At 41.7% G+C, this 26,625-nt stretch overlaps 1 protein-coding gene across 4 annotated transcripts in view; it reads left to right on the top strand.

The window, feature by feature from the left end:
• Positions 1-3,496, top strand: part of LOC126190895 (protein rolling stone-like) — a 149,757-nt gene extending 146,261 nt beyond the window's left edge. For all 4 annotated transcript variants that reach the window (XM_049931513.1, XM_049931510.1, XM_049931512.1 and 1 more), the window contains one exon: positions 2,812-3,496. In XM_049931513.1, coding sequence (XP_049787470.1) covers positions 2,812-3,182 — 371 coding nt within the window. In that variant the 3' untranslated portion in view covers positions 3,183-3,496. The remainder of the gene's footprint in view (positions 1-2,811) is intronic.
• The last annotated feature ends 23,129 nt before the right edge of the window (positions 3,497-26,625 follow it).

Genomic DNA, 26,625 nt, shown 5'->3' with positions numbered 1-26,625 from the left:
GCAGCCAGAATCTTTCATTGCTGAAGATCACAGCATGCCATTCCATCTTCCAAGTGGTCCTCTGATGGCAAGTTGGTGCTGTCGTGTGAGTGGAAGATGGCCTAGATGTGTGCGTGCCCATAGTCCCACTGCTAATAACCAGTTCACAACACATCAATACGACAATCCTGGCAGGCATCTGTGCTGTGTGGATGTCCAGGACATTGTCCACAGGTGTGAGAATGGTCATGTGACCACTGATGTTAGCATTATTGCACAAATGATGCAGCACATCTAACTTATGTGACAATCACACAAGGATTGTCCCACCACTTGGAAGGTCAGTTTGACCCTTTTCAAACTCACTCACTTGGCTGTAGGAAGCATAAGTGCGTCTCCATGGCATGGTTATCTGCTTGCTTAACATATTTGCACCACACTGAGTCTTCTGGCTGTGAGAATTCCCTGTTAAAGGGTAGACAAAGATGGTGCTCTGGTAGCTATGCTGTTATGCTCTGTTTGCAAACACATTGAAACCATTACCAGTTCATCTAATATCTCCCAGGTGGCATATGCCGTCATCAGATCAAAATTGATGTCATCCTTACAGGTGTACAATTTTTTTTCTTTCCAGCAGTATATTTAGAAGCAATTTCACATTTTTTATAGACACATTCCCACATCTCAAGATTTACACGAACTCGTAATGCCTAAAACAGACTAGAGTCCTACATAACAAGAAAAAATGGGGCTAAACTTTAATAAATCGGTATCAAAAGTAGATACTACTCCAGTGGTTGCATTTCAAAACAACTCATAACAGTAGTAGTAACTCAAAGAATGGAAAATCCAGGATGGAATTATCACTGTATTATGTAAAGGATAGTTGTCACTCACCATATAGTGGAGATGCCAAGGCACAACAAAAAGACTATCAAACAAAGCTATTGTCCAATCAGATCTTCATCAGAATTAGTCAACATACACACACAGATGCTCATGCAAACACAACTCGCACACTCATAACCACAGTCTCTGTCTAGCAAGGCTAGACTGTGAGCAGCAGCACATGATGGGAGAAGCATACAGAGTGGTGGGGGTAAGGAGGAGGCTGGAGTGGGGAAGATGAGGGATAGCAGGGTAGGGATGGGGAAGGGGGCGGGGGGTAAAGTGCTGCTTGTGGGAGCATACAGGGATGAGGTGGGTAAAAGGTAGGGCAGTTAGGTACAGTCAGGAGGTTAGACAGAGGGTGGGTGGTGGGGGCTCTGGCAGCGGAAAAGGAGAGAAGTAAAAAGACTGTGGGTGTGTTGGTGGAACAGAGGGCTGTGTACTGCTGGAATTGGAACAGGGAAGGGGATAGTGGTTAAAAGACAATGTCTAGCAAAGATTGAGACCAGGAGGGTCATGAGAACGTACGATATATTGGAGGGAGAGTTCCCACCTGCGCAATTCAGAAAAGCTGGTGTTGGTGGAAAGGATCCAGATGTCAGATGTCACAGGCTGTGAAGTGGTCACTGAAATGAGGAATGTTGTGCTGGGTGGCATGCTCAACAACAAGGTGGTCTAGCTGTTTCTTGGCCACAGTTTGTCGGTGGCCATTCATGCGGACAGACAGCTTGTAGAATGCAGCACAGTGGTTGCAGCTTAGCTTGTAGATCAAGTGACCGGTTTCACATATAGCCCTGCCATTGATGTGATAGGTGATGTTTGTGACTGGACTAGAGTAGGTGGTGGTGGGAGGAAGTAGGGGACAGGTCATGCATCTAGGTCTATTACAGGGATATGAGCCCTTAGACAAGGGGTTGGGAGCAGAGGTTGTATACGGATGGACAAGGGTGTTGTGTAGGTTCAGTGAGCGGTGGAATAGCATTGTGGGAGGGATAGGAAGGATAGTGGATAGGACATTCTTCATTTCAGGGCATGACGAGAGCTAGTAGAAACCCTGGTGTAGAATGTGATTCAGTTCCTCCATCCTGGGTAGTACTGGGTCATGAGGGGAAGGCTCCTTTACTGCTGGACATTGGAACTTTGAGGGATGGTGGGTGACTGGAGAGGTAAGGCATGCGAGATCTGTTTTTGTACAATGCTAGGACGGTATTATGATCTGTGGAGGCTTCAGTGAGACACTTGCTATGTTTTGATAGGGACTACCCATCACTGCAGATGTGACAGCCAAATTTATGTTACAACATTATTTATACTTACTTTCACTAACAATGATTGTCTTGATATGAGCACTATTTAAAAAAAGGCGTGTATCACAATCTCCTACAGTCACATAGCGCAATCTCTGTTACAACTGCCGGCCGTGGCGGCCAAGTGGTTAAAGGCGCTACAGTCTGGAACCGCGCGGCCGCTACAGTCGCGGGTTCGAATCCTGCCTTGGGCATGGATGTGTGTGATGTCCTTAGGTTAGTTAGGTTTAAGTATTTCTAAGTTCTAGGGGACTGATGACCTTAGAAGATAAGTCCCATAGTGCTCACGCCATTTGAACCATCTGTGACAACCGTTGCTTTGAATGTTGTAAGTGACTGCTGCAATGCACTATACTCATAGAAGTACCTCAGCGTACCACTAGATGTCTCTTTTTTTCAATATCATTGATGATTTCATGTAAAAGGCACTGCTACTTAAAAATAGTAATAATAATAAAGTGGTGGTTTCAGGCAAAAATCACTGGTACTGAAAGAGTTAAATTAGCTATCTTGTATCCACCTTCGGGAAAATTTTTGCTAGCTGTTATTTAAGATAAGTCTTGTCATACTTTTTCAATTTACCTCACTGAAATTAGAATACTTACATTTATATGTACCTTAATTTGTTCTGTTACAGAGCAGCATCCATTAGATGCAGTGAACATCCTCACACATGCCATGAATGGCATAATGATGACCATTGACCTGCTTATCATTGCACACCCTTTAAGAATTAGCCACATGTATTTACCACTGTTCTTTGCATTGGTTTATGTGATATTCAGTGGGATCTATTACCTTGCTGGTGGCACAGACAGATTTGGACGCACTTATATATATGACATTCTAAACTGGGAGAAGACGGGGTATGCCTTTCTGGCATGTCTATTGGGCCTCATATTTATAGCTGTAGTGCACTCAGCATTGGCAGGAATAAATGCAGCATGCAGACATCTTGTAAAGTTTCGATGGACAGCAAAACATAGTGACAAGTGTTTGCCCTATTAGATGAACAGCAGAAGTTAAGAATTACTTCTTTTATATGTTAAATATGTGTGAAAAAGACTGATTTTGTTTCTAGAATAAGTAGCTTTCTGATAACTTATCTTTGAACCTGTATGTGTAAAAAAGCATGTGGAGGAAGAGCACAGGTTAGAGCTATCTCTCAACAGGTTGCTTGCTTGTTTCATTATGTGTGTAGTCTCACCAGTGCATCATTCCAAAGTAATTCCTCATCTTCTGCATTATGTACATTCTCCCGTCATATTTTATTTATAGAAACAAAGTGCAATAGATAAACATTTTGTTTACTCGGTCACCAATTCTTTTGTGAAAATGGAAAATAAACTGTCAATAAAATATGTAAATACATAAAATTATATTTTTATAATTTGTAATTTAAGCAACTACAAAGTTTCTATTTTTTTTACTGGTCTACTCTAACTCCCATCAACTTATGATTTTCTAACATTCATACAAAGCAGGTTCCACAACTATCTTGTAGTTATCTGTTTATTCACTGATTCACAGAAATGTTGATAAAATAGAAAGGGAAAGGAATAAACGTGAATCATACAAAAATGAGGAAATAGCTGAGAAGGGAACACACATTTAGTTGTCATCTTTTGCCGGCCGCTGGGGCGAGCGGTTCTAGGTGCTTCAGTGTGGAACTTTCAACTGCTATGGTCACAGGCTCGAATCCTGCCTCAGGCATGGTTGTGTGTGATGCCCTTAGGTTAGTTAGGTTTAAGTAGGTCTAAGTTCTAGGGGACTGATGATCTCAGATGCTAAGCCCCATAGTGCTCAGAGCAATTTGAACCATTTCTTTGTCATCTGTTCTGTTATTTCTTGTTCATTACTTTCCCTGATTTTTCTTCCACCACATTCTCTTCCCTTCTTTCTTTCTTCCATCTTCTCCTTCTGACTTTTCATTATTATCATACATTCATATTTTGCATCATAATGCTGTTCTTTTAACAGTTTTTGTCTTATGGTCTTTTTTTCCTCTTCACTATCCCATAATATCAATCCACATGTTTCTTGCATTTATTTTGTTCTGTATCATTTCTGTTTCTCTCTTTTCCCCTTCATATCTGTTCCTGTTTCTCTCTTTCTCCTTCATATCTCTTCTTTTTTTCTGCTTGATTATTATTCCTATGCTAGCTTGCTTTCTTGTTGCTACTAATGTTTGGAATGCCACAGGCCCTTAAAATCAACAGAACATAATGTTCCAACAGTTCAACTGTGAGACTACAATGCATTTTAGTCATGCATACAACATGAGAAGCAAGAGAATTTCATGCTTTCCACACACAAGTTGAAATTATAGGCACACTCTCTGGAGCAGATGAGGATGAAAATATATGTGATAAATTAATAGGCAAAAATATAGTTAATATCAAGGCAGATCCTCTAAAAATAAGGCTCCTGCTGTTTTGTAGGAGGATAATTCATGGGGGATGAATTGATAATTTGAGCAAAGTTACATTCAGTATTAGTTTCTTTTCAGTACCAAAAATGTGTTATTATTAGGATAATGTATTAGCATTGGTTATTCTGCACTTGTTGTGAAGTTCTGTTTCAAATTTTTGACATGTATCCTGTATCTGAAACAAGTGGTTCAGATTACATCATCCATCCAAAAAGTTCTGAGACTCATTTTATTCCTGATGTACAAATGATGTCAGTACAATAGCTATGGTGGCAGTTTGAACTAACAACTGTTAACACAGATGTGCATTTGACAAGTCAGTTGTGAGCAGATGATGTTGAATAATGGACATGAGGACCAAGTGTGTCAATATAGTGCCACAAATCACAATGGAGCAATGAATTGTACATCTCTAAATCAAGTGATTAAGACATTCTCCAGAATTCTTTGACCAAGAGAAGAGTATGTGCAAAGTTTGCCCCGTACACTTTGACTCCTGAACAAAAACAATGATGTGTAGATGCTGCCACAACTTAACTGAAAAGGAAAATGCAGATAATATGTTTCTGGATAAATCATCACAGTTACAAGACTTGGTGTTATCAATAGGAACCAACCACATAATGACAAATCGCACAATAGGTCTCTGGAGATGTGTGTGTGAGGCACAGGATGAACAACATCCCAAAGGAGGACTTTTCTCACAGTTTCACATGGCTGTATGAATGTTCTGCAGATTGTACTCAAGTGTGGCAGGGGAATATGAACCATTAAAACCACCATGTTAATTTTCCTTTATATTTTTAATTAATCCAATCTTGAAATTGTTTGGATTGATGAGATATGGATGTGTGTTATGTGATTATTAAATCACAATTCACTCCCTCCTCTGAAGACGCTAAAAATTAGAAAAAGCTGTTCCTTAATTTTGGTGCTGTTAGTTCCTTCCTTAGGCAGGAAGACTGGAAAAGAGGACCAGGTCACTCAGGCCCCGAGGTGAGAGCAAACTTCTTACAATATTATGGCTTTATTTTTGTGAACTGTTCTGGAAAGAAAGAGAAAAAAAATTGAATTTTCAAGCCATTTAAGAATATAAACCAGCTATATAAGTACACATATCAACAAAATTTTTGCATCACTCCTCCATTTCAAAATTTATGGCACACAGAACAAAAATTGACTATGAGGTATGCATGTATATTCATTTGAAATGTGTACAAATCATCAAATAAGTATATAAATAAATAAAACGTTTCTGTAAAGACAAAATTATCTGCTTCTTGTGTGGCTTTTTCACAGTACTCCTGAGCAATGTCAGTGTGTGGGGAAACGTGTCCTTCCTCAGATACAGGCTTGAATCCACCATGGAATATCAATGAGATCATCAAGCCAGCTATGGTCCGATTTGTCCTACTCTTCAATGGCAATTCTGCATAAGTCCCGTGGAGTACGTGGTCATTGCCAGTAATCAAAAACAGCTCATTTCAGTCGATCCCACACCTGTCTGGGAAACAGGCAGGCCACTCCATTCTGGTTATCCTGCATGCTGAAGGAACATGTAGACAAGAACAGCATGGTAAGCATGCAAGTTATCCTCCATCAAGATTAAATTGTCTCCAAAATGTTGGAAACACAGTCCCACTGTTGGTTGCAGAATCTCATCCCTGAGCAGTGAGATTGCCCTCAACAATCATGAAAGGTGTATGTGCAAATGTGGGACACACTGTTTGAGGCATTCAATATGACCGGGCTGTCTCAAAACATGTCGACTGCAATTATTGGGGTACAAACCGATCACAGTTTTGTCTGTAAACACCCAATGCCAATCCTGAGGTGCCCATTCTGTGTGGGTTCTTGCCCACCTGCTATGGAGTCCATGGTGCTGTAGTACAATGTGGTGCTCATCAAGTGTCATCAACTGTTCAATGAGACAGAGCATTTTTGAACACTAAATTCAGTTCTGGAGCACTCAGTCCATGGTTCCTTTGACTCAAAAGTTATAGATTCCCATCATTCTTTGGACCTGTCAAACATGGATGGCCTATATGGTGTAAATTCTCAACACGACCTGTCAGCTGGAACTGGTTCCATGTCTGCATCACCTCTTTGGACTTCCCTGCTTGACAAGCCTTCTCTACGTATGTGATGATGCAGACCCAATCACTGGTCATGACTGCCCTTTGTGGAATTCGGTCTACAGTTTCACATATGTCTCTAATACATCCATTTTGGTGCTCTGTTTTCAGCTGAAATGCTGCAACCCATCTGAATGTGGGCTTCTGCCCTTAGGTAGTGCTCATGATAACTACATATGTTTACAAACAATGACAGGGATGACATTCCAATCACACAGGGACAGCCACAATAACAACAAAAATGTTCAAATGTGTGTGAATTCCTAAGGGACCAAACTGCTAAGGTCATTGGTCCCTAGACTTACACACTACTCAGACTAACTTAATCTAACTTATGCTCAGAACAATACACACACCCATGCCTGAGGGAGGACTCGAACCTCCAACAGAAGCAGCAGCACAATCCGTGACATGGCGCCTCTAACTGCGCAGCCACTCCATGCGGCAATAACGACACATTTGCACAACATATTGTAATGATGCAAAACCTTTATAGATTCTCAAAACATGTTGCAAAATAACAGAATGATTTAGATAGTCTACTCCCCAGCATCACGCGTACTGAAGAAAGTGAAAATTTGTTTATTTCATATCAGAAGTTATTGATTACAGGACATGAGCCATTGATTCCAAGATAATCCATTTTTCATATTCAACTTGATCCCAACATCAAGACCAAGAGCCTATACTTTGGTTAATTATGGCCTGCTTTCTTGTCAATGTTTCAATAACATATACCTACAACTTCAGCCATTTCTTATTTCTTGGCATTGTATAGTAGCCTTTGAGCACTGGTTACTATTGCCAGTAATTCTTATTATAGTAATACTGATCAAAGGAAAAAAAGAAAATTAGAGTTTAACATTCCATCAACTTCAGGGTCACCAGAGGCTGAGCATGAACACACTGTTACAAGGATGGTGTCTGTTCTTTTGGACATGTCTGAAAGAACAGCCACGTATTTGATCCAGCAGCCATAGATATACATTGTTCAAAGGTTACAATGATGTTAGCCACATCTGAGCACTGAAATGATTCAATGGTAAAAAGTAAAAAAAAAGTCACTATATACACAGGGTGGTCCACTGATAGTGACCGGGCCAAATATCTCACGAAATAAGCATCAAACAAAAAACTACAAAGAACAAAACTCTTCTAGCTTGAAGGGGGAAACCAGATGGCGCTATGGTTGGCCCGCTAGATGGCGCTGCCATAGTTCAAAGGGATATCAACTGTGTTTTTTTATATAGGAACCCCAATTTTTTATTACATATTCGTGTAGTACATAAAGAAATATGAACGTTTTAGTTGGACCACTTTTTTTGCTTTGTGATGGATGGTGCTGTAATAGTCACAAACATATAAGTATGTGGTATCATGTAACATTCTGCCAGTGCAGACAGTATTTGCTTTGTGATACATTACCCGTGTTAAAATGGACTGTTTACCAATTGCGGAAAAGGTTGATAATGTGTTGATGTGTGGCTATTGTGATCAAAACGGCCAACAGGCGTGTGCTATGTATGCTGCTCGGCATCCTGGACGACATCATCCAAATGTCCGGACCGTTCACTGGATAGTTACATTATATAAGGAAACAGGAAGTGTTAGCCACATGTGAAACATCAACCATGACCTGCAACAAATAATGATGTCCAAGTAGGTATTTTAGATGCTGTCACAGCTAATCTGCACATCAGTAGCAGACAAATTGCACAAGAATCGGGAATCTCAAAAATGTTGGTGTTGAGAATGCTACATCAACATCGATTGCACCCATACCATATTGCTATGCACCAGGAATTGCATGGTGATGACTTTGAACATTGTGTACAGTTCTGCCACTGGGCACAAGAGAAATTACGGGATGATGACAGATTTTTTGCATGCGTTCTACTTAGCGACAAAGTGTCATTCACCAACAGTGGTAGTGTAAACTGGCATAATATGCACTGTTTGGTAACGGAAAATCCACAATGGCTGTGACAAGTGGAACATCAGCTACCTTGGTGGGTTAATGTATGGTGCGGCATTATGGGAGGAAGGATAATTGGCCCCCATTTTATTGATGGCAATCTAAATGGTACAATGTATGTTGATTTCCTATATAATGTTCTACCGATGTTACTACAAGATGTTTCACTGCATGACAGAATGGCGATGTACTTCCAACATGATGGATGTCCGGCACATAGCTTGCATGCAGTTAAAGTGGTACTGAATAGCATATTTCATTACAGGTGGAGTGGTCGTTGAAGCACCATACCATGGCCCACACGTTCACTGGATCTGATGTCCCCAGATTTCTTTCTGCAGAGAAAGTTGAAGTATATTTGCTATTGCAATCCACTGACAATGCCTGACAACATGCGTCAGTGCATTGTCAATGCATGTGTGAACATTATAGAAGGCGAACTACTCGCTGTTGAGAAAAATGTCATTACTCATATTGCCAAATGCATTGAGGTTGACGGACATCATTTTGAGCATTTATCACATTAATGTGGTATTTACAGGTAATCATGCTGTAACAGCATGCGTTCTCAGAAATGATAAGCTCACAAAGGTACATGTATCACATTGGAACAACCGAAATAAAATCTTCAAACATACCTACGTTCTGTATTTTAATTTAAAAAAACGTACCTGTTACCAACTGTGAGCCATATGTTTGTGACTATTGCAGTGCCATATGTCACAAAGTGAAAAAAGTGGTCCAACTAAAAATTCGTATTTCTTTATGTACTACACGAATATGTAATAAAAACTGGGGGTTCCTATTTAAAAAAACGCAGTTGATATCTGTTTGACCTATGGCAGCGCCATCTAGCGGGCCAGCCATAGCGCCATCTGGTTTCCCCCTTCAAGCTAGACAAGTTTCGTTCTTTGTAGTTTTTTCATTTGAAGCTTATTTCATTAGATATTTGGCCCAGTTATGATCAATGGACCACCCTGTATACAACGTAATGCGACTCTGATGCATGTATATAAGCCTGACATGTAGAGTGGGGATCAGTGTGGCATTTGTGTCCTTCCGATGTAAGTGTGATAAATGCTAAACACTACACCATCTCAGTAATACTGGTTGAACTTGATACCAAGAACATTTTATGTGTCTTCGTAATACCATTTCATTCCTCCTCACTCATTTATGTTGCAGCTGAGTAAAGATGATAAAAATGATTGAATCAGTCTAACAACCACATTACCATCAAAGCAGTTGCACTATTATTACCAATAAGAGATCCTCTATATCAGGATATCAAATTACATAGGACTTTGACAGTTTTTCTAAGTTATTACATGCCAGACAATCTTGGCCTAGTTTGAGAAGTTGTTCGTTACCTTCTGTAGGATCCTGATGGTCCCCTTGATGCAAATCCTCATTTTGCACATTTTTAGATGAGTATATATCAGTTCAACAGATGGGATGGGTAACAAGAGATATATTCTACATTGTGAAGAAGGATTCAGGGTCTTAGAAACATACTTTCTTATGGACACACTAACTTAGATGTATGTTATCTAAATGAATGAGTTCCTCTGCTACAATTTCCTATCTGCAATAACATCTGTTATTCATCTGATGACTATAAAAAAGGTTGGGAATCTATACAATATGATATCCCAAGACTTTACAGGTAATGCTACAAACAGTTTACCTATGTCTGTCAAAACAATAAGCCTAGTTGAACTCTTAACTATCAGAGAATGCTGTAATAAGTATTCATCTGTTGCCAGTGATGTTCTACACTATATTGTGAAAATGTATTAATGGGAAGTTCCAGTAGAATGTAAATAATTTAGGAGTAAATGTAAAAACTTCCCAAATAGAAGAGGCATTGAGTAATTGACAGGCACACAAAGAAGACTAAAAACTTCACTAACTTTTGCATGAATCCTTTTATGAGCTGGAGCACACTTACATATACACATATACACACAAAACATGGCTGTACAGCTACATTGTGGCCACCGAATACACAATGCCAGAACTGCAGTTCTGCACGTTGGCTGAGGTGAAGTGCTGCATCAGGTGAAGTGCGAAAGAGGAGAAAAGTTGTGGGGAATAGAGGGAAGGTTGTGGAAGGGTGGCTGACAGTTCTGAGGGAGGCAACAGGTGTACGCGATAGGAATGTGGTAGGTAAGGCCAGCAGGTGCAAGGGCACTGCCAATGGTGAGTTCATGCAGTACATGGTGAGTTCATGCAGTACATGGTGACAATGATGGGAAGGAACTGACAGAATAGAGGAAGGGGAACTATGGATGTGGACATGTGCTGGATGAGTGGAATTAGGGGCTTGTTCATATTGTTGCAGAAGAAGCTGAGTAGCACCGTGGTGTAGTGGTTATGATACTAAACTGTTGCATCGAGGGTCGTGAGTTCAAAACTCAACTGGACTGTACAATTATAAATTTCTATATTCTGTCCGAGTACATTCTAGAAGTATCCACAAATATCAAGAATCATTGTATTGAAATGTTCTGTAGCTGTATATATGCTGTATGTGTTCTGGCCAGAGGCAGTTTGCTCCATGCTCTTGTATGAGCAAGTACTGAATAAACCTTCATTAAGTGAAGTTAGTGTTCATCATTCATCTAATTACACCTTCTTCTACATGACAATATTGAAACTGGGTATGTTCTAGGAGGTTAATGTAGTCTGAGGCCAGGAGGACTACAAGAATGACAGATTGGTTGCAAGGACAACTATCATCTATGTAGTTCATAAAATATGGAACTGGGAGAAAGGATCCAGGTAGTGTGGATTCTGAAGCAGCTATTCAAAACTCAGCAATCTATGCTGCCTCTGGATGGTCAACTCTGCTCTTGGCCACAGTTTGCTCTTTGCTTTCATTTTGGTAGCCATCTAGTGAGTGGTCATGCCTACACTGAATGTTGTGCAGAAACTGCAGCAGAGCTGGCTACTTTCACATGTGACTCTGCCTCAGATATGGGAGGATAAAGAAGTGATGGGACTAGAGTAGGATGTACTGGGTAGGTGAATCAGATGAGTCTTGAGTCTGGGTCTTCCTCAGGAATATTGCATGTGTTGCAAGGGGTTGGCAGTGAGACTGTCATAGACTCATAGACATAGGAAAGGATACTGTGTAGGTTGGATGGGCATCTGAATATCACTTCAGAAGGGGTGGGGAGAATATTATTGTGTGTAGATCAACCCTCACCTCCATGTTGGATGATGGCACAAACTGGAAGAGGCAAAGGTCCATATTGAGATTAGGTTGGCTTTGTTAGAGGGATTGATAGCAAAAACGTCTTTCCACAGCAGGGGTTGGGAGAAAGCATGTAGGTTTTTAATGAGTCAAGCACGACTGAACAGTATGCTGAAGGTCTTAGTAAGACCTTTGTAGACAGGCACTATCCTCCGAACCCAGTCCACAGACCGATTTCTCACTTCATATCCTCACACACCCCTAATTTTCCCACCATCCTCAGAACCAGCTGAAAAGGGGTAGATCGCCATTGCCCAGTATAATTGTGAACTGGGCCACCTAAATCATACCCTTCTTTAGGGCTTCAGCTGTCTATCATCATACCTGGAACTGATGAGCATCATACTCACAATGCATCCTGTCCCTCCCAAAGTTCACCCAACCTGTGCAACATTGTGGTCCATCTATACTCACAAAACCACTCCCAGATCCTTGCCACCTAAATCATACCCCTCTGGAAGACCAGGTGCAAGACCTATCTGCTTCACCCACCCACCATATTCTTCTCCAGTCTCAACAGAGGCTTCTCCTACCTCATCAGAGGCAGGGTCTCTTTTGACATAGGCCATGTTACATACCAGCTCTGGCGAAATTTCTGCACAGTATTTTACGTGGGTCTGATCACCAACAAAATGTCCATCCACTTGAATGATCACTACCAAACTGTGGCCAAGAGTAGAGTTAACCACACAGTGGTGGAACATATTACTGAGCACAACACTTTTGATTTCAGTGGCTGTGTATTGTACTTGCAACACATCCTTTGTTCCTGTAATCCTCCTGGCCTTAATCTGTGCTAGCCTCTTGCCCTGTACCTACCTCCACTGTGCCCTAGGGTTCTAACTTCACTCATCCTGCACCTACACCCTATTTGTCACAGTCTGCTCTTCCTTTGTTCTGCACCCCCTCCCAATCCACATCATTGTCATTATGCCCATTACAAACTCGTCAGTGCTGGTGCTTGTGCACCTGCTGTCCTTACCTCCTGCATTTCTATTCTGTACATCTACTGCCTCCACTTAACCCATCAGTCACCCTTCCACAACCCTCTTCCCACTCACCATCTCTTTTATGCCCTCTCCCATTCCCATTCCCCTCAACACAACCTCGTACACCAGCCAACCACAGAACTGCAGTTCCAGCATTGTGTATTCAGAGAGAACGATGTAATTGTACAGATGTGTTTGTGTGCACATGTATGCCCATGAATGTGTACTCCAGCCAACAAAAAGATTCATCCAAACTATGGTGAAGTTTTTAGTCTTGCTTATGTGCTTTTTGATGTCTCAACACCTCTATTATTCAGCGAGTTTAATCATATATTGTAAATATATTACTATATAGTTATTAATGCCTTTGTTACATGCCTGTAATTAATTGTTATCAAGTGGTATACGTACTCTGCATAAAAATATGGTCCACCAGAAATGAGTAACTGCATGGGTTCCAGCTGTCAGGTTTATAAAAAATTGTGGTAAATGAGCTTCTAACACAAAAGACATGGTAAATGTGCTGCTTATACAAAATACATTTTTTAACAGAAAATGATATGGGTTATGAATATGAATATGTTTTTGCACCACAGAGTGTAGCTGAAAAGTCTACTTTCAAAATCACAAATTGCATCTTAAATACAATGGACAGTGATGGAAACATCTCAGCAACATTCACAGACCTAACAAAAGTGTTTATCACCACATAGATGAAGCACTGAGTTGCAGATAGGCACAAAGAAAAACAATACTAGCAAAGTTCTTCCACAGAAGTAGAACTTTCACACATGTACACGCACGCACACGCTCGCACGCACGCACACACACACACACACACACACACACACACACACACACACACACACATGGCTATTTTCTCTGGGTGCTAAGACCTGACTGTAGTTGTTTCTGATGTGAGCAGTAATCAGCTGGTGTGTGTGGTAGGGGTAAGGAGAAGGCAAGTGTTTTAGACAATCAAAACTCTGGTGGAGAATGTATTTCATTTGCTCCAGTCATGGGTGGTACTGAGTCATGAGGAGGAATGCTCCCTTGTGGCCTGTCTGTGGATATTTGGAGGATGGTAGGTGACTGATGTGACAAGGCAAGGGAGATCTGTTTCTTGACAAGGTTAGGAGGGTAATTTCAATCTGTGAAGGCCTTATTGAGATCCTTAATATATGTGGAGATGGTCTGCTTGTCAGTACATATGCAGTGACCTCATGTGGCTAAGTTTAGCAGGGACTTGTTGCTGTGGAATATAAGGCAACTGTCAAAGTGAAGATATTGTTGATGGTGGGTTGATATGTTAAATGTGGGCAGAGATTACAATGTAGCCATCTTTGAGGCAGAGGTCAACATCAGGAAAGAGAGTATGTTGGGTAGAGAAAGACAGTTTGAAGCAAGTGGGAGAGGAGGTATTGAGGTTCTGGAAGAATGTGGATAGGGTGTCCTCACTCTCAGTCCAGAAGATGTAATCAATGACTCTGAACCAGATGAGAGGTTTGGGATTTTCTGTAGCTAGAAAGGATTCACCTAGATGACCCATTGACAGGTCAGCATAAGATGCTGGTATGTCAGTGCCCACTGCTATATTCTGGATGCTGTATTCTGGATTTGTTTGTAGGTGTTGCTTTCAAAGCAGAAGTAATTATACATGGGGATATAGTTGGTCAGGGTGCCCAGGAAAAAGGTTGCCGGCTTGGGGTCAGTTGGGTGTTATGGAAGGTTGTGTCCAATAGCAGGAAGGTCATGGGCTTTGTGGATGTTAGTGTAGAGAGAGGTGGCACTGACAGTGATGATCAGGGCACCTGGCAGTAAAAGAACAGGCACTGTGGAGAGTTAGTGGAGCACATGTTTGGTGTCTTTTATGTAGGAGGGTAGGCTATGGGTAATGATCTGAATGTGTTGGCCCACAAGGGCACATATTCTCTCTGTGAGAGCACAGTAACCAGCCAAAAAGGGTTGTCTTGGATGGGTGGGTTTATGAACTTAAGGAAGCCTATACCCTCAACCATAGACCATTTGCTCCTTCTATCTGTACAAATGCAGAAATGTTTCTCTATCCTTTGCCACAACCCAGTCCCATATACTGATCATGTGTTGTTACCTACTTCATGGAAGCCCTCCAAATGGCCTTATCATCAAATTTCCCATCTACAGCCGCAACTCCTCCTACCACTATGACCTCTGCTTGTTCAGATTCCATCATTTTGTAGGCCTTACCAACATAGTATGCAAAATTATATCAGTCAGGCCCAAACGTCCTTGTGCTACCTCATCTCCATCTACACTATGTGATCAAAAGCATCCAGACACAACCAAAAAAATATGTTTTTCATATTAGGTGCATTATGCTGCCACCTACTGCCAGATACTTCATTACAGTGACCTCAGTAGTTATTAGACATCGTGAGAGAGCAGAATGGGTTGCTCCACAGAACTCACAGACTTCGAACGTGGTCAGGTGATTGGGTTTCACTTGTGTCATACATCTGTACGTGAGATTTCCACACTCCTAAACATCCCAGGGTCCACTGTTTCCAATGTGGTAGTGAAGTGAAAATATGAAGGGACATGCACAGTACAAAAGCAAACAAGCTGACCTTGTGTGTCAACTGACAGACCGCTGACAGTTGAAGAGGGTCATAGGTTGGTTGGTTGGTTGGTTTAAAGATTAAAGGGACCAAACTGCAAAGGTCATCGGTCCCTTGCTTCATAAACACACAGAGCACAGTGAAACCATCCACCAGTCAGGCGAAGCACTAAAATAAAAATTCCAGGGGAAGAAAAGCCCCATGGTCAATGGTAAGACAACATGGAAAACGGAGCACAGCAACAAAAACTACATAGAGAACAAAGGCAGAAGGAATTAAAACTGCACAGCAGAGGACTGTGGCTGGCTGATCACAAAAATAATAGGATGAGCCAGCCACTCTGCAACACGTTAAAACCTCCAGCCTAAAAGATTAGGGTGGAGTCGAATTACAACACAAAACAAAGTAAAAGATACAGCACAAAAGAGGGTGATGTAATAAAATTAAATGGACCTATAAAAGCCGCTTGCGCGAATAAAACTTAAAACCCGATCTGCCAGAGAGACATTGTCGCCTAAAAGAGATGATAAATCACCCTGGAGATTAAATGCACGCCTGAGAGCGGTTAAAAGAGGACATTCCAACTACAGATGGGCCACCGTCATGGTTGCACCACAGCGACAATGAGGGGGGTCCTCTTGACGCAGCAGATGACCATGCGTCAGCCAAGAGTGACCAATGCGGAGCCTACAGAGAATAACAGAATCCCTGCGAGAGGCCCGCATGGAGGAACCCCACACAGTCGTGGTCTCCTTTACACGCCGCAGCTTGTTGGGTACAGACAGAGTGCGCCATTCGTCTGTCCACAACCCAAAGACCCGACGGCGTAACACCGATCGGAGATCAGTTGCCGGGAGGCCGATCTCCAACAGCAGTTTGCGGGTGGCTTCTTTAGCTAACTTGTCGGCGTGTTCGTTTCCCGCTATCCCAACATGTCCCGGGTTCCATATGAACACCACTGAACGTCCACGCTCTGCAAGAGCATGAACGGACTCCTGGATGGCAACAACAATGGGATGGTGTGGGTAGCTCTGGTCAAGAGCCTGTAGACTACTGAGAGAGTCACTGCAAATGACAAAAGACTCGCCAGTGCTGGTACGAATACACTCAAGGCCACGAAAAATGGCTGCTAGCTCTGCGGTGTAAACACTGCAGCCGTCCGGCAAGGAGCGCTGGTCTACATAGTCCGCATGAGCATAAGCGTACCCCACACGGCCATCAACCATCAAGCCATCTGTATAGATAACCTCCGAGTCGCGGGATGCGTCGAGGAGAGCAAGAAATTGGCGGCGCAAGACTGCAGGAGGAACTGAATCCTTTTGCCTGTGTACTAGGCAGACATCTATCCACACCATCACACAGGAACTCCAAACTGCATCGGGATCCACAGAAAGTACTACAACAATTAAATGGGACGTGAGAAAACTTGGGTTTGATGGTTGAGTGGCTGCTCGTAAGCCACACATCATGCCAGTAAATACCAAATGATGCCTTGCTTGGTGTAAGGAGCATAAATACTGTATGATTGAACAGTGGAAAAATGTTGTGTGGAGTGACGAATCATGGTACACAATGTGGCGATCCGATGGCAGGATGTTGGTGTGGCGAATTCCCGGTGAATGTCATCTGCCTTCGTGTGTAGTGCCAACAGTAAAATTCGGAGGCAGTGGTGTTATGTTGTGGTTGTGTTTTTCATGAAGGGGGTTTGCAGCCCTTGTTGATTTGCGTGGAACTATCACAGCACAAGCGTACATTCATGTTTTAGGCACCTTCTTGCTTCCCACTGTTGAAAAGCAATTCGGGATGGTGATTGCATCTTTCAACACAAATGAGCACCTGTTCATAATACACGGCCTGTGGTGGAGTGGTTACATGACGATAACACCCCTGTAATGAACTGGCCTGCACAGACTCCTGAGCTGAATCCTGTAGAACACCTTTGGGATGTTTCAGAATCTCATAAATTTCCGATTTTGCCCTCCATGGCCCAGAGCAGCATGCATAACACCTCCTTAAAAAACTCTCCAATCTGTTTACCTCATTCTCCCATCTTTGACAACCACTATCCACCAATTCCTTGAGAGTCTCCATCAAACCTGTTCTACATGATCTCACATCCATTAAGCCCTGCCTTGCTCCTATTTATTCCATCCAATTATGATCCACCCCCTCTGCCCCAAAATCACCTCTGTTAACTTTCCAGAATTTCTTCATCTCAAACCTTGCCTCCTCATCATTCTACAAATACATCTACAGTGAAACCAGACTCATATCTGCAGAAAGTCTGCAATCCACAACCTAAAAATAATTCTGACCTTATAATCCTGCCTTCTAGCAAAGGCTTCACTGCTGTTGTCATGAACTGCAGGGATTATCTGGTGGAAGAACACCATTAGCTGTCAGATATGTCAACCTACAAACCTGGCACAGTGGCCTTGCTTCAGAAACCCAACAGGATCCCCAGAACCTCATCAAATCTTTTGGCCCATCCCAGAACCTCTGCCCTGAGACTTTCTCACTCCTCACCCTGAAACACTCACCACATTCTTACCCTCTCAAGCAACTTAAGTTCATCTACCAATCACCCAGGGCACCCCCTTCGTTTTTATACCTTTTCTTCAAAGGAAGAGTAGTTGTGCACCAGGATGTAATTGGTAAGATGTATGAGGAATGAGGTAGTGGGTTTGGAGTCAGCAGAACTCACACCCACAATTCTCCCACCTCCCACAGGAATCAGCTACAAAAGAAGTGGCTCCTTTGTCACTCATTATCACCCTGGATTGAAACTGCTGAGCTATGTTATTCATCTGGGCTTTGATTATCTCTCATCATGCACTGAAATGAGGGACATCTTGTATAATACCATTCCCACCCCTCCTAAAGTGGTATTCTGTCACCCATCCAACCTACACAGAATCCTAGTCCATCCCTGTACCATTAATTGTGGAAGACCAAGGTGCAAGACCTGCCCAATCCATCCACCCAGCGCTTCCTACTCCAGTCCTGTTACATTTTTATCATACATCATCAGAGGCTGGGCCACCTGTGAAAGCAGCATGTGATATAAAAACTCTGCTGCAAACACTGCACAGCCTTTTGTGTTGATATGACAACTATCCAAATGACCACCATATGTCTGCCAAACTGTTGTCAAGTACAAAGTTGACCACTCAGTGGCACAACATGCCGCTGAGCAGAACATGCTCAGTTTCAATGGCTGCTTTAAAATACGAGCCATCAGGATTCTACCCTCCACTACCAGCTTCTCTGAACTACGCAGATGGGAGTGATCTTTGCAACACATCCTTTGCTCCCATAATTTTCCTGGCCCCCAATATTGGGTAACCCATTGCCCCATACCATCCAATCACCAGCTTCCCCTCCCTCCATCCTGCCACCTCCTCCAAATTTACATGCCAATGTCACCTTCACCACTTCCCTAGAGGTCCAAAATCATGGATCATATGAGTAGCCCATGCATCTGTCACCCCTCCCTCCCACATCTGTGGTTTCCAAACTGGCTGCCTCCTTCCAAGACACTAGCCACCCTCCACAGCCCCTCTCACTGCGTCCTGCCTCTCCCTCGCTTTACCCACCCCACCCAAAACAACTCCCACCACTACCTATTCCACCTGGCAGAATGCAGCATTGTGCTTCCAGCTAGCAGGGACATAGGTATACTAGGAAGTTTTCTTCCTTATGTGTGTGCCAGCTGATGGCTATTTCTCCTTTAACATGTATTTACGTTCTACCAGAACTTCCCTATAAGACCATAAATTGTATTTCATTGGTCTACAAAGCAGCTTATGCAAAAGACATTGGACTCTGAATTTGTAAGTAGGTGGGTGAAAGTGATTTCTATGCATATCTATTTAAGATTACAATAATACACTTCATACTGCAAGTATTTATATGGCACTTCACAACTTTAAATATTCTTCAATGGAGTAAAAACATTAATGCTGTGAAGATGACTTTAAAGATTTTCCAAGTCTTTGACTTTGGTAATTGCTTTTATGTTTTTAGGAAGTTTGTTATAAAGTTTAACTCCCAGGCTGATAGTACTGTTTCGGCACAGCAACATGATGATTTGGGTCATATGTAAGCTGTCCTTTTGTCTATTAAAGTGATAATAAATATCACATTTTTTTGTAATCTTCAATCATTACTAGTTACATTCATTTTAAAGAATATTAGGTTGTCTATAGTGCAGGAGGTTTTTAATTGTTTATTACAGACTAATTATTCTGTGGACAGTTACTAAGTTGTTTTGTGACAGTGTTTACTGATTGCTGTAATTCTTCCTTACTTTCTCCTCTTAACAGAGTTTCAGTGGCATCTGCAAATATGATCATTTAATGAGCAATCACATTTAAGCTTAGATCATTTATGTACAGAAGGAACAGTATGGTTCTCATTATTGATCCTTGCAGTACACTGTATTTAATTTTATAGTCTGATGAGCTCAAAAATAGTTTTTAGGCTGACATTTGTGAGCGTGATGCACACTACTTGCTTGTGACTGCTAAGGAAGGAAATGATTCAATTGTTGGAAAAACCTCAAACGCCATATTTTTCAAAGTTTGACAGCAGAATCTTATGATCCACAATGTCAAAAGCTTTTGATAGGCCAATAAATGCTCCTGTTGATTCCTGTTTCTTGTCTGTCAGGCTTATTATGCAAATGATGCACTCATAAATGGCAGTTATTGTTGACCTCTTATTTCTGTATCCATGTTGTTGATTACAAAGGAAATTGTTTTTATTTATAAAGTTGGAAATTTTGCCATACATAACTTTTTCTAATATTTTTGAAATGCAAGAGGTTGTGATGGGACTGTAGTTATTTACATTTTATCTCTCACCTTTCTTATACATTATCCCTCTCAGCTTTTTATATATTGGCATAACCTTAGACATTTTTAGTACATCAGAGAAAGTGGCTGCATGAAGAGAGCAGACCCATAAACATGTAAGTATTTCAATTCAGTTTGGTTTACTCTTGTTGAAAATTGTTGCACAGACACCATCAATGCCTGCAGAGTTGATTTTTTAGTCCTTTTATTGCTCTAGTTACTTCATCTTGAGAGGGAGCTGATGTACATTGACTCTCTATGTTCACTTATTTTATGCTCATTGGCTTGAATGTTATAATTTAAGTTTGATTTCATCATGCTATCAGCAACAGTTGTGAAAAAGTTGTTGATGTTCTTTTTAACAATCCACATAACCTTCACTTTATTAGCTGATGTATAAATATATTCATCAATACAAATTGTTTTTGCTGCTCTTATTCATTTTATTAGTATTTTGTATTATTCTTTATGTTATATGTGTTGTACAGGTGAAGAATTTTTCAGGTTACATGTTTTATGAACTAGTTTGTTTTTCTGGCATGAAATTCTTATTATGCTTGTGATCCAACTGTTTTCTTCAACAATTCCCTTATTAATACAGTTTTCAGTGGAAATGAAATTTCATAGAAATGGGTTAATGTATCAGTGAAGGTGCTGAATTTTTCATTTATTTCAATATTTTTGTAGACCTGTGACCATTTTTCTTTGCTTAACAAGCTGTTAAATTAATTTATGTTAACCTGTCTATAGCTGCTTCATGTGGCTCTTTAAGACATGTTGTTCATAATGCTGCTTTGTATTTTTGAGCTTAATATTTGAGCAAGATGGTCACTAAGGCCTGCACTGAAAATTTTTAATGCAGTTCTGTGTGAACTCTTCTTGTTGAGAAACTGATCTAGAGCTGTTTTGCAAATGTCTGTAACACAGGTAGCAGATTCTACTTTTTTGTGAGGTAATCAGTGCTGAAGTCATCATAAATTACCAGATCACAATCCTACAGTGGTCACTGGCAATAACTGTATGTCAATGCACAAATGAACTATTCTACTTATCAGCCTGAGAACAGTACACTGAACTGACTGGATAATGGTAACACTCTTGAGATACACTTTGTGAGGCAATTCCCAGTAACTAGAATTGCTTGTCTTCTGTGGCCATTCTGATGACAAGGCCACAAGGCCACATGGTGGAGGTGTTTGGGAACTCCGAGAGGTGTAGCCCACAGCCCACTCATATCGACTCTGACACGGATGCTATGCTGGCTTGTAGCATCTTTGCAGTCATCAACCTCTTGCCATATGTCAATAGTCGATGACATTGCATTCCTCCACTATAAAACTCCACACTGTCATCACATACAGAAGTTGATAATGATGGCAGAGAGTAGGACAGAACACTGACACATTTGCAGGGTCAGGAGCTGTGACCAAAGTCAGCAAGATGCTCCTTACTGCATCCTGGCATTCACCCTGTGTGTGGCCAGAAACGCAGACTGGAAAACTGGTTACAGGTTGCTCACTGATGTCTGTAGTTTCAGAAAGTGATGTTGTAGGAGATGGGACATCAAAGACATTCAAGGGAACATCCAAGGTGCCTGGTCGGGTGACCATATGTGACTCCTCCACTGGCTGTGGTGCAGGTTGGAACACTGAAGATGACTCCAGGTTGATGCCAATTGGAGTCTCTGATAGGAAAGATGACCATACTGTAGTAGGAGGCAACTGCGATGCTGATGGTGTCTGCTGCAGACCCTTATGACAAACTAGGCCTGCAGCAAAAAGGGAGTGGCAAAACCATGAGAGCAAACAGTATGAAGTTGATTTTTATGCTGCCAGTACAGTCCTGTCAACTCTGAATAGTGTAGGTGGAGCAGGAAAAAACTTCAGTGACTACACTGCACTTCCAACTGCTACCCTTGCCAAAAACTAGAAGCTGAAACTTGTGGCAAGGAGCAAGGAGTGATACAAAGACAAGAACACCTTGAGGGCTTGGTCACTTGAGAGGGGAGAGTGAAACTTGTCCATCTGTGATCTGAAAGTCAAAACAAGATCATTCTGTTTTACCATTTGATTGTGGATGGACAGGTTCCACAAGAATGCACTGGATCTATTATCAGTATATATCTGTTGGGGCAGTTGAGAGATAAACTGTGGCCTGCTACTGGAAATGATGACTCCATGCAATCCCTCAATGCAGAATGTTGAAGTAAGGGCCAACACTGTACTTGCCGATATGGTGGAGTTCAGGAATTTGCTGAAAGTGTCCACAACTAACAACCATTTTGTATTCCGGAATGGACTAATGAAGTCTGAATGCCAACTCTGCTATGGTCCTGTGAGGTGCAGCCAGTCAATATAATGTCGAGGTGGAGCAGCCTGACGCTTCACACAAGTTTTACACTGAGAAGTTATCTGCTCCTTTGAGTTTCCATATCTGGCTATGTATACTGGCATCTCGACAACTGTTTAGTACAGAGATTGCCCCAGTGACATTGATGTAAAAGATTTAACACTGAAGAGACTGTGGGACCATGACACGGGCATTGCTATTTTCTATGTGGAGAAGTAACAACTCCATCTGGTTTTAGATGGCCTGGTGATGTGTGTGGAAACAGCACGTCACAGGGTGGCTGACCCCCTTAAAACCTGAGGCCACCCTCAATGAACATATTCTAAAATGACACTCAGGACCAAGTCAGATATTGTTTCTCTTGCTGCCTGATGCAAGTTCACAGGAAAGTCCTCCAAAGTATTCAAATCCTGGTAATCCACTTGAAAGCAGGAGTCTTCCGAGGAGTCAAATGTGGCATCAAAATCCCCTAGTAGCTGCAATAGAAGATCAGTGCTTGAATGCTTATCTGTGGTCTGGTATACCAATTCATATTGATAATTTGAACATAAAGGGACCAATTGTTGCAATTTCTGGGCTGTCTGAGGCAGTATAGGCACTGATAGGCTAAACAGGGCCATCAGTCACCTATGGTTTGTGATCAAATAGAGACGTCTCCCATAGAGATATTGGCAAAACTTGGTGACTCCATAGATATTGTCAAGAACCTCCTCCTCTAACTGGCTTTAACTGAATTACACCTTATTCAACGTTTTGGATGTGAAAGCAACTTGAATCTCTGCAGATCCTATTCTGTGTGACAACACAGCTCCAATACCATACAATGGTGCATCTACAACCAAAATGACTGGTTTATTAGGGAAGAAGTAGATGAGACAATGCTCACTCAATAAGGCAGCCTTCAGTTGCTGAATGCATTCTGACAGTCTTTACACCATGCAAAACAAACCCCTTTTCAATGCAACAATTCAAAGGAGCCATGATCTGTGCAGTGCAATGAATAAAATGAATAAAGTAAGATAATTTGCTCAACACTGCTTGCAGTTCTTTGGCATTTTTGGGGATATGAAAACTCAAACAGGACATAAATGAGACTGTGAAGGATGAATGCTGTGAGTATTAACATGTCCAAAATACTGTGTTTTAGTACCGGAAAATGAACGCTTTAACCTTTTGCACTTTAAGCCTGCTTCTTACAACACTTTGAACAACAATTCTAAATTCTGAAGTGTTCAGCTGGCATCTGGCTAGACACTGCTACACCATCAAGGTAACTGGCAAAGGAAGGAACTTTGGATGTAAGCTGCTCTAGAAACTTCTGAAAGATTACAAGCAGAGAGGCAATCTTTCAAACTGGAAGAGACCCTTATGTGTATTAATGACAAAAAACATTTTCGATAAATCATCCAATGGCAGTTGCAAATACATTCCTTGAAAGTCAATTTTTGGAAAAAAAGGCCCCTGTCACTGTGTGTCCAAGGGATCATCTGGTGGGGCACTGGAGACAAATCAATTACAGGCAGTGTAAAGAGGGGGGAGGGGGGGAGGAGGAAGAGCTGTTCACTGGCTACCTGACATAGGTTTTATCATGTCATGATCTTCCCATTGCTGTAACTCTTTATAAGCCTGATCTCAAAGAGCATCAGGGAGAGACCATGCTGGGTATTGTCTTTCAGAATGACATGAGCCTCAAAGTCCAACAACTTGTGTAAACCATCATCAAACAACTGACTGTACTTAGAATGCAATGCACTGCATATCCACATTTACTTGTAATGCAGAATCTTATGTAGTTAAATCAAACAAATCAAAACTGTCCATACCAAAAATACTGAGGCTGTCCTGTGAACAAAACACATGAGAAAGAATTGTTTTTGTTGTGTCTCAGAGACTGCTGGGGAGACCACACACTCCCAATACTGGCATGTCCAGTGCATTAAAAGCTGACAGGGAGGCAAGAGGCTGCTGCAGCCATGAAATACCTAATCATTTGTAGATTGCAGTGTAAAACAGTGTAACAGCTGCACCATGATCTAATTGTATTTTCAGATCATGATTAACCACACATAAATATTCAAATAACTTACTGGCCTGCTGTTTAATCACTTGCCATCAATTGGATTGATAAACAGGTTGAGCCACTGACTGGTCACTGTGCACAGGCATGGTAACAACATTCACTTCAGTGAAAACAGAGTTTGAATTTGACTTTGAAAATTACCTGGCACAGGGCTTTTGTTGACACACACTTTGAATATGGTCCCGTTTGCAGAAAAAAAGAGACACTTTTCTTCCCTACATGGACACTATGTTAGATCACGCACTCAGAAACACTTTGGCAATACTTCCTTGTGTTTGTTTGCTGACACATGCCAACAGTGGGACTGAGTAACACAAACCTAAGGCCTTGGACTATGCATGACTTGTGGGAATGGAGTGGGACAACTGCTTATGTTGTGCACTCTTAACTACTGAAATGATCGGAGCTTGCATATCAAGTTTGGTAACATTAACTATGTCCTGAGATTCCATAGTAGACAACACAGTTTGTAGGTCTGGATTTGGCCATTTGAGATTAATGGCATGAATGTGGGTGTCTGACACATTTTGAGTTATGGTATCTCAAAGCATTGTATCACTATACTGCAACCCACATTTAACTGACAGTGTCTGGTTAAAGGTCTCAGTTGCACAACACGTATTGTTTGTACAATTGCCCTGAGTGGGATTTGAGCTGAAAACACTTATATCGTGCAGGTGTCATATGCAGTTGTCAAAATGTTCACTAGTTCTTGCCACTAAGTCATTGTAAGCAATTTTGTCTGGGCATACATCTGGAAGCAGTTTTAGCACAAGCCTGTACACTTCTGTACCTACTCTAGACAAGTGATGGTAAGGAAGTTGATTATCTGAAACACTCTGTGCTTAGAAGTGCCAGTAAGTCAGGCCAGGTACTCCAGCCAATCTTCAACTTGCCCCACAAACTCACGAAACTTTTGTACATGAACCACTTTTTTCATTACTTGAAACTGAACAGGTTTGTGGAGCAGATGTAGTGTTTAACATGCCTTGCAAGATTTGCATCAGTTAATCAATATGCTGTCCCCATAACTGAACAACCTAATGACAGATGTGGCACTTGAGCAGGGACAAACATGATTATGCACTTTTATAACTAATACATAAAAGTAAAGCTACAGTGTGTGTGTGTGTCTGGTTTGAGGTTTTTGGGTGCTAAACGGCGTGGTCATCAGCGCCCAAACGCATAGAAACAGGAACACATGCAGTGAAGGGACGAAGATGGACACCGAACAAGGAGAACAGCTAAAAGACACAGACCTGACACAGTTCCAAATCCTCACATACAGAGGCAAAACAAGTGGAAAGGAAATGCACTAAAAAGGAAAGGAAACACAAGGAAAAGAGAACAGAAATCAAAGTGAAACAAGTAGGTAATCGTGACTGGCGGAGCTCTTACCTAAAGCCTGGGTGAGCCAGTCACCCAGCAGCACATTAAAATCCTCTCCCTAAAATCCGAGGCAACAAATTGGACAGGACACAAAACCGTAAGACCTTAACCACAGTCATTGTGTCGTCTTGCAAAATAGAGGGCAAATCCAGTGGCAAGGAAACCACCGCCCTCTGGTCAGAGAATAAAGGACAGTCAAGTAAAATGTGGTGGACCGTAATCTGGACGCCACAAGCACTGCAGATTGGGGGGTCCTCCCGCCGGAGTAAAAACCGTGCATTAAGGGACTGTGCCTGATGCGGAGGCGAGTGAGGAGAACCTCATCCCGCCTGCATGACTGGTAGGACGTACGCCATGGCCGCGTGGTGGCCTTGACCAGACGCAGCTTATT

This window comes from Schistocerca cancellata, chromosome 6 (assembly GCF_023864275.1).
Source record: "Schistocerca cancellata isolate TAMUIC-IGC-003103 chromosome 6, iqSchCanc2.1, whole genome shotgun sequence".
Taxonomy (NCBI): domain Eukaryota; kingdom Metazoa; phylum Arthropoda; class Insecta; order Orthoptera; family Acrididae; genus Schistocerca; species Schistocerca cancellata.
This window is presented reverse-complemented; position numbering and strand designations above follow the sequence as displayed.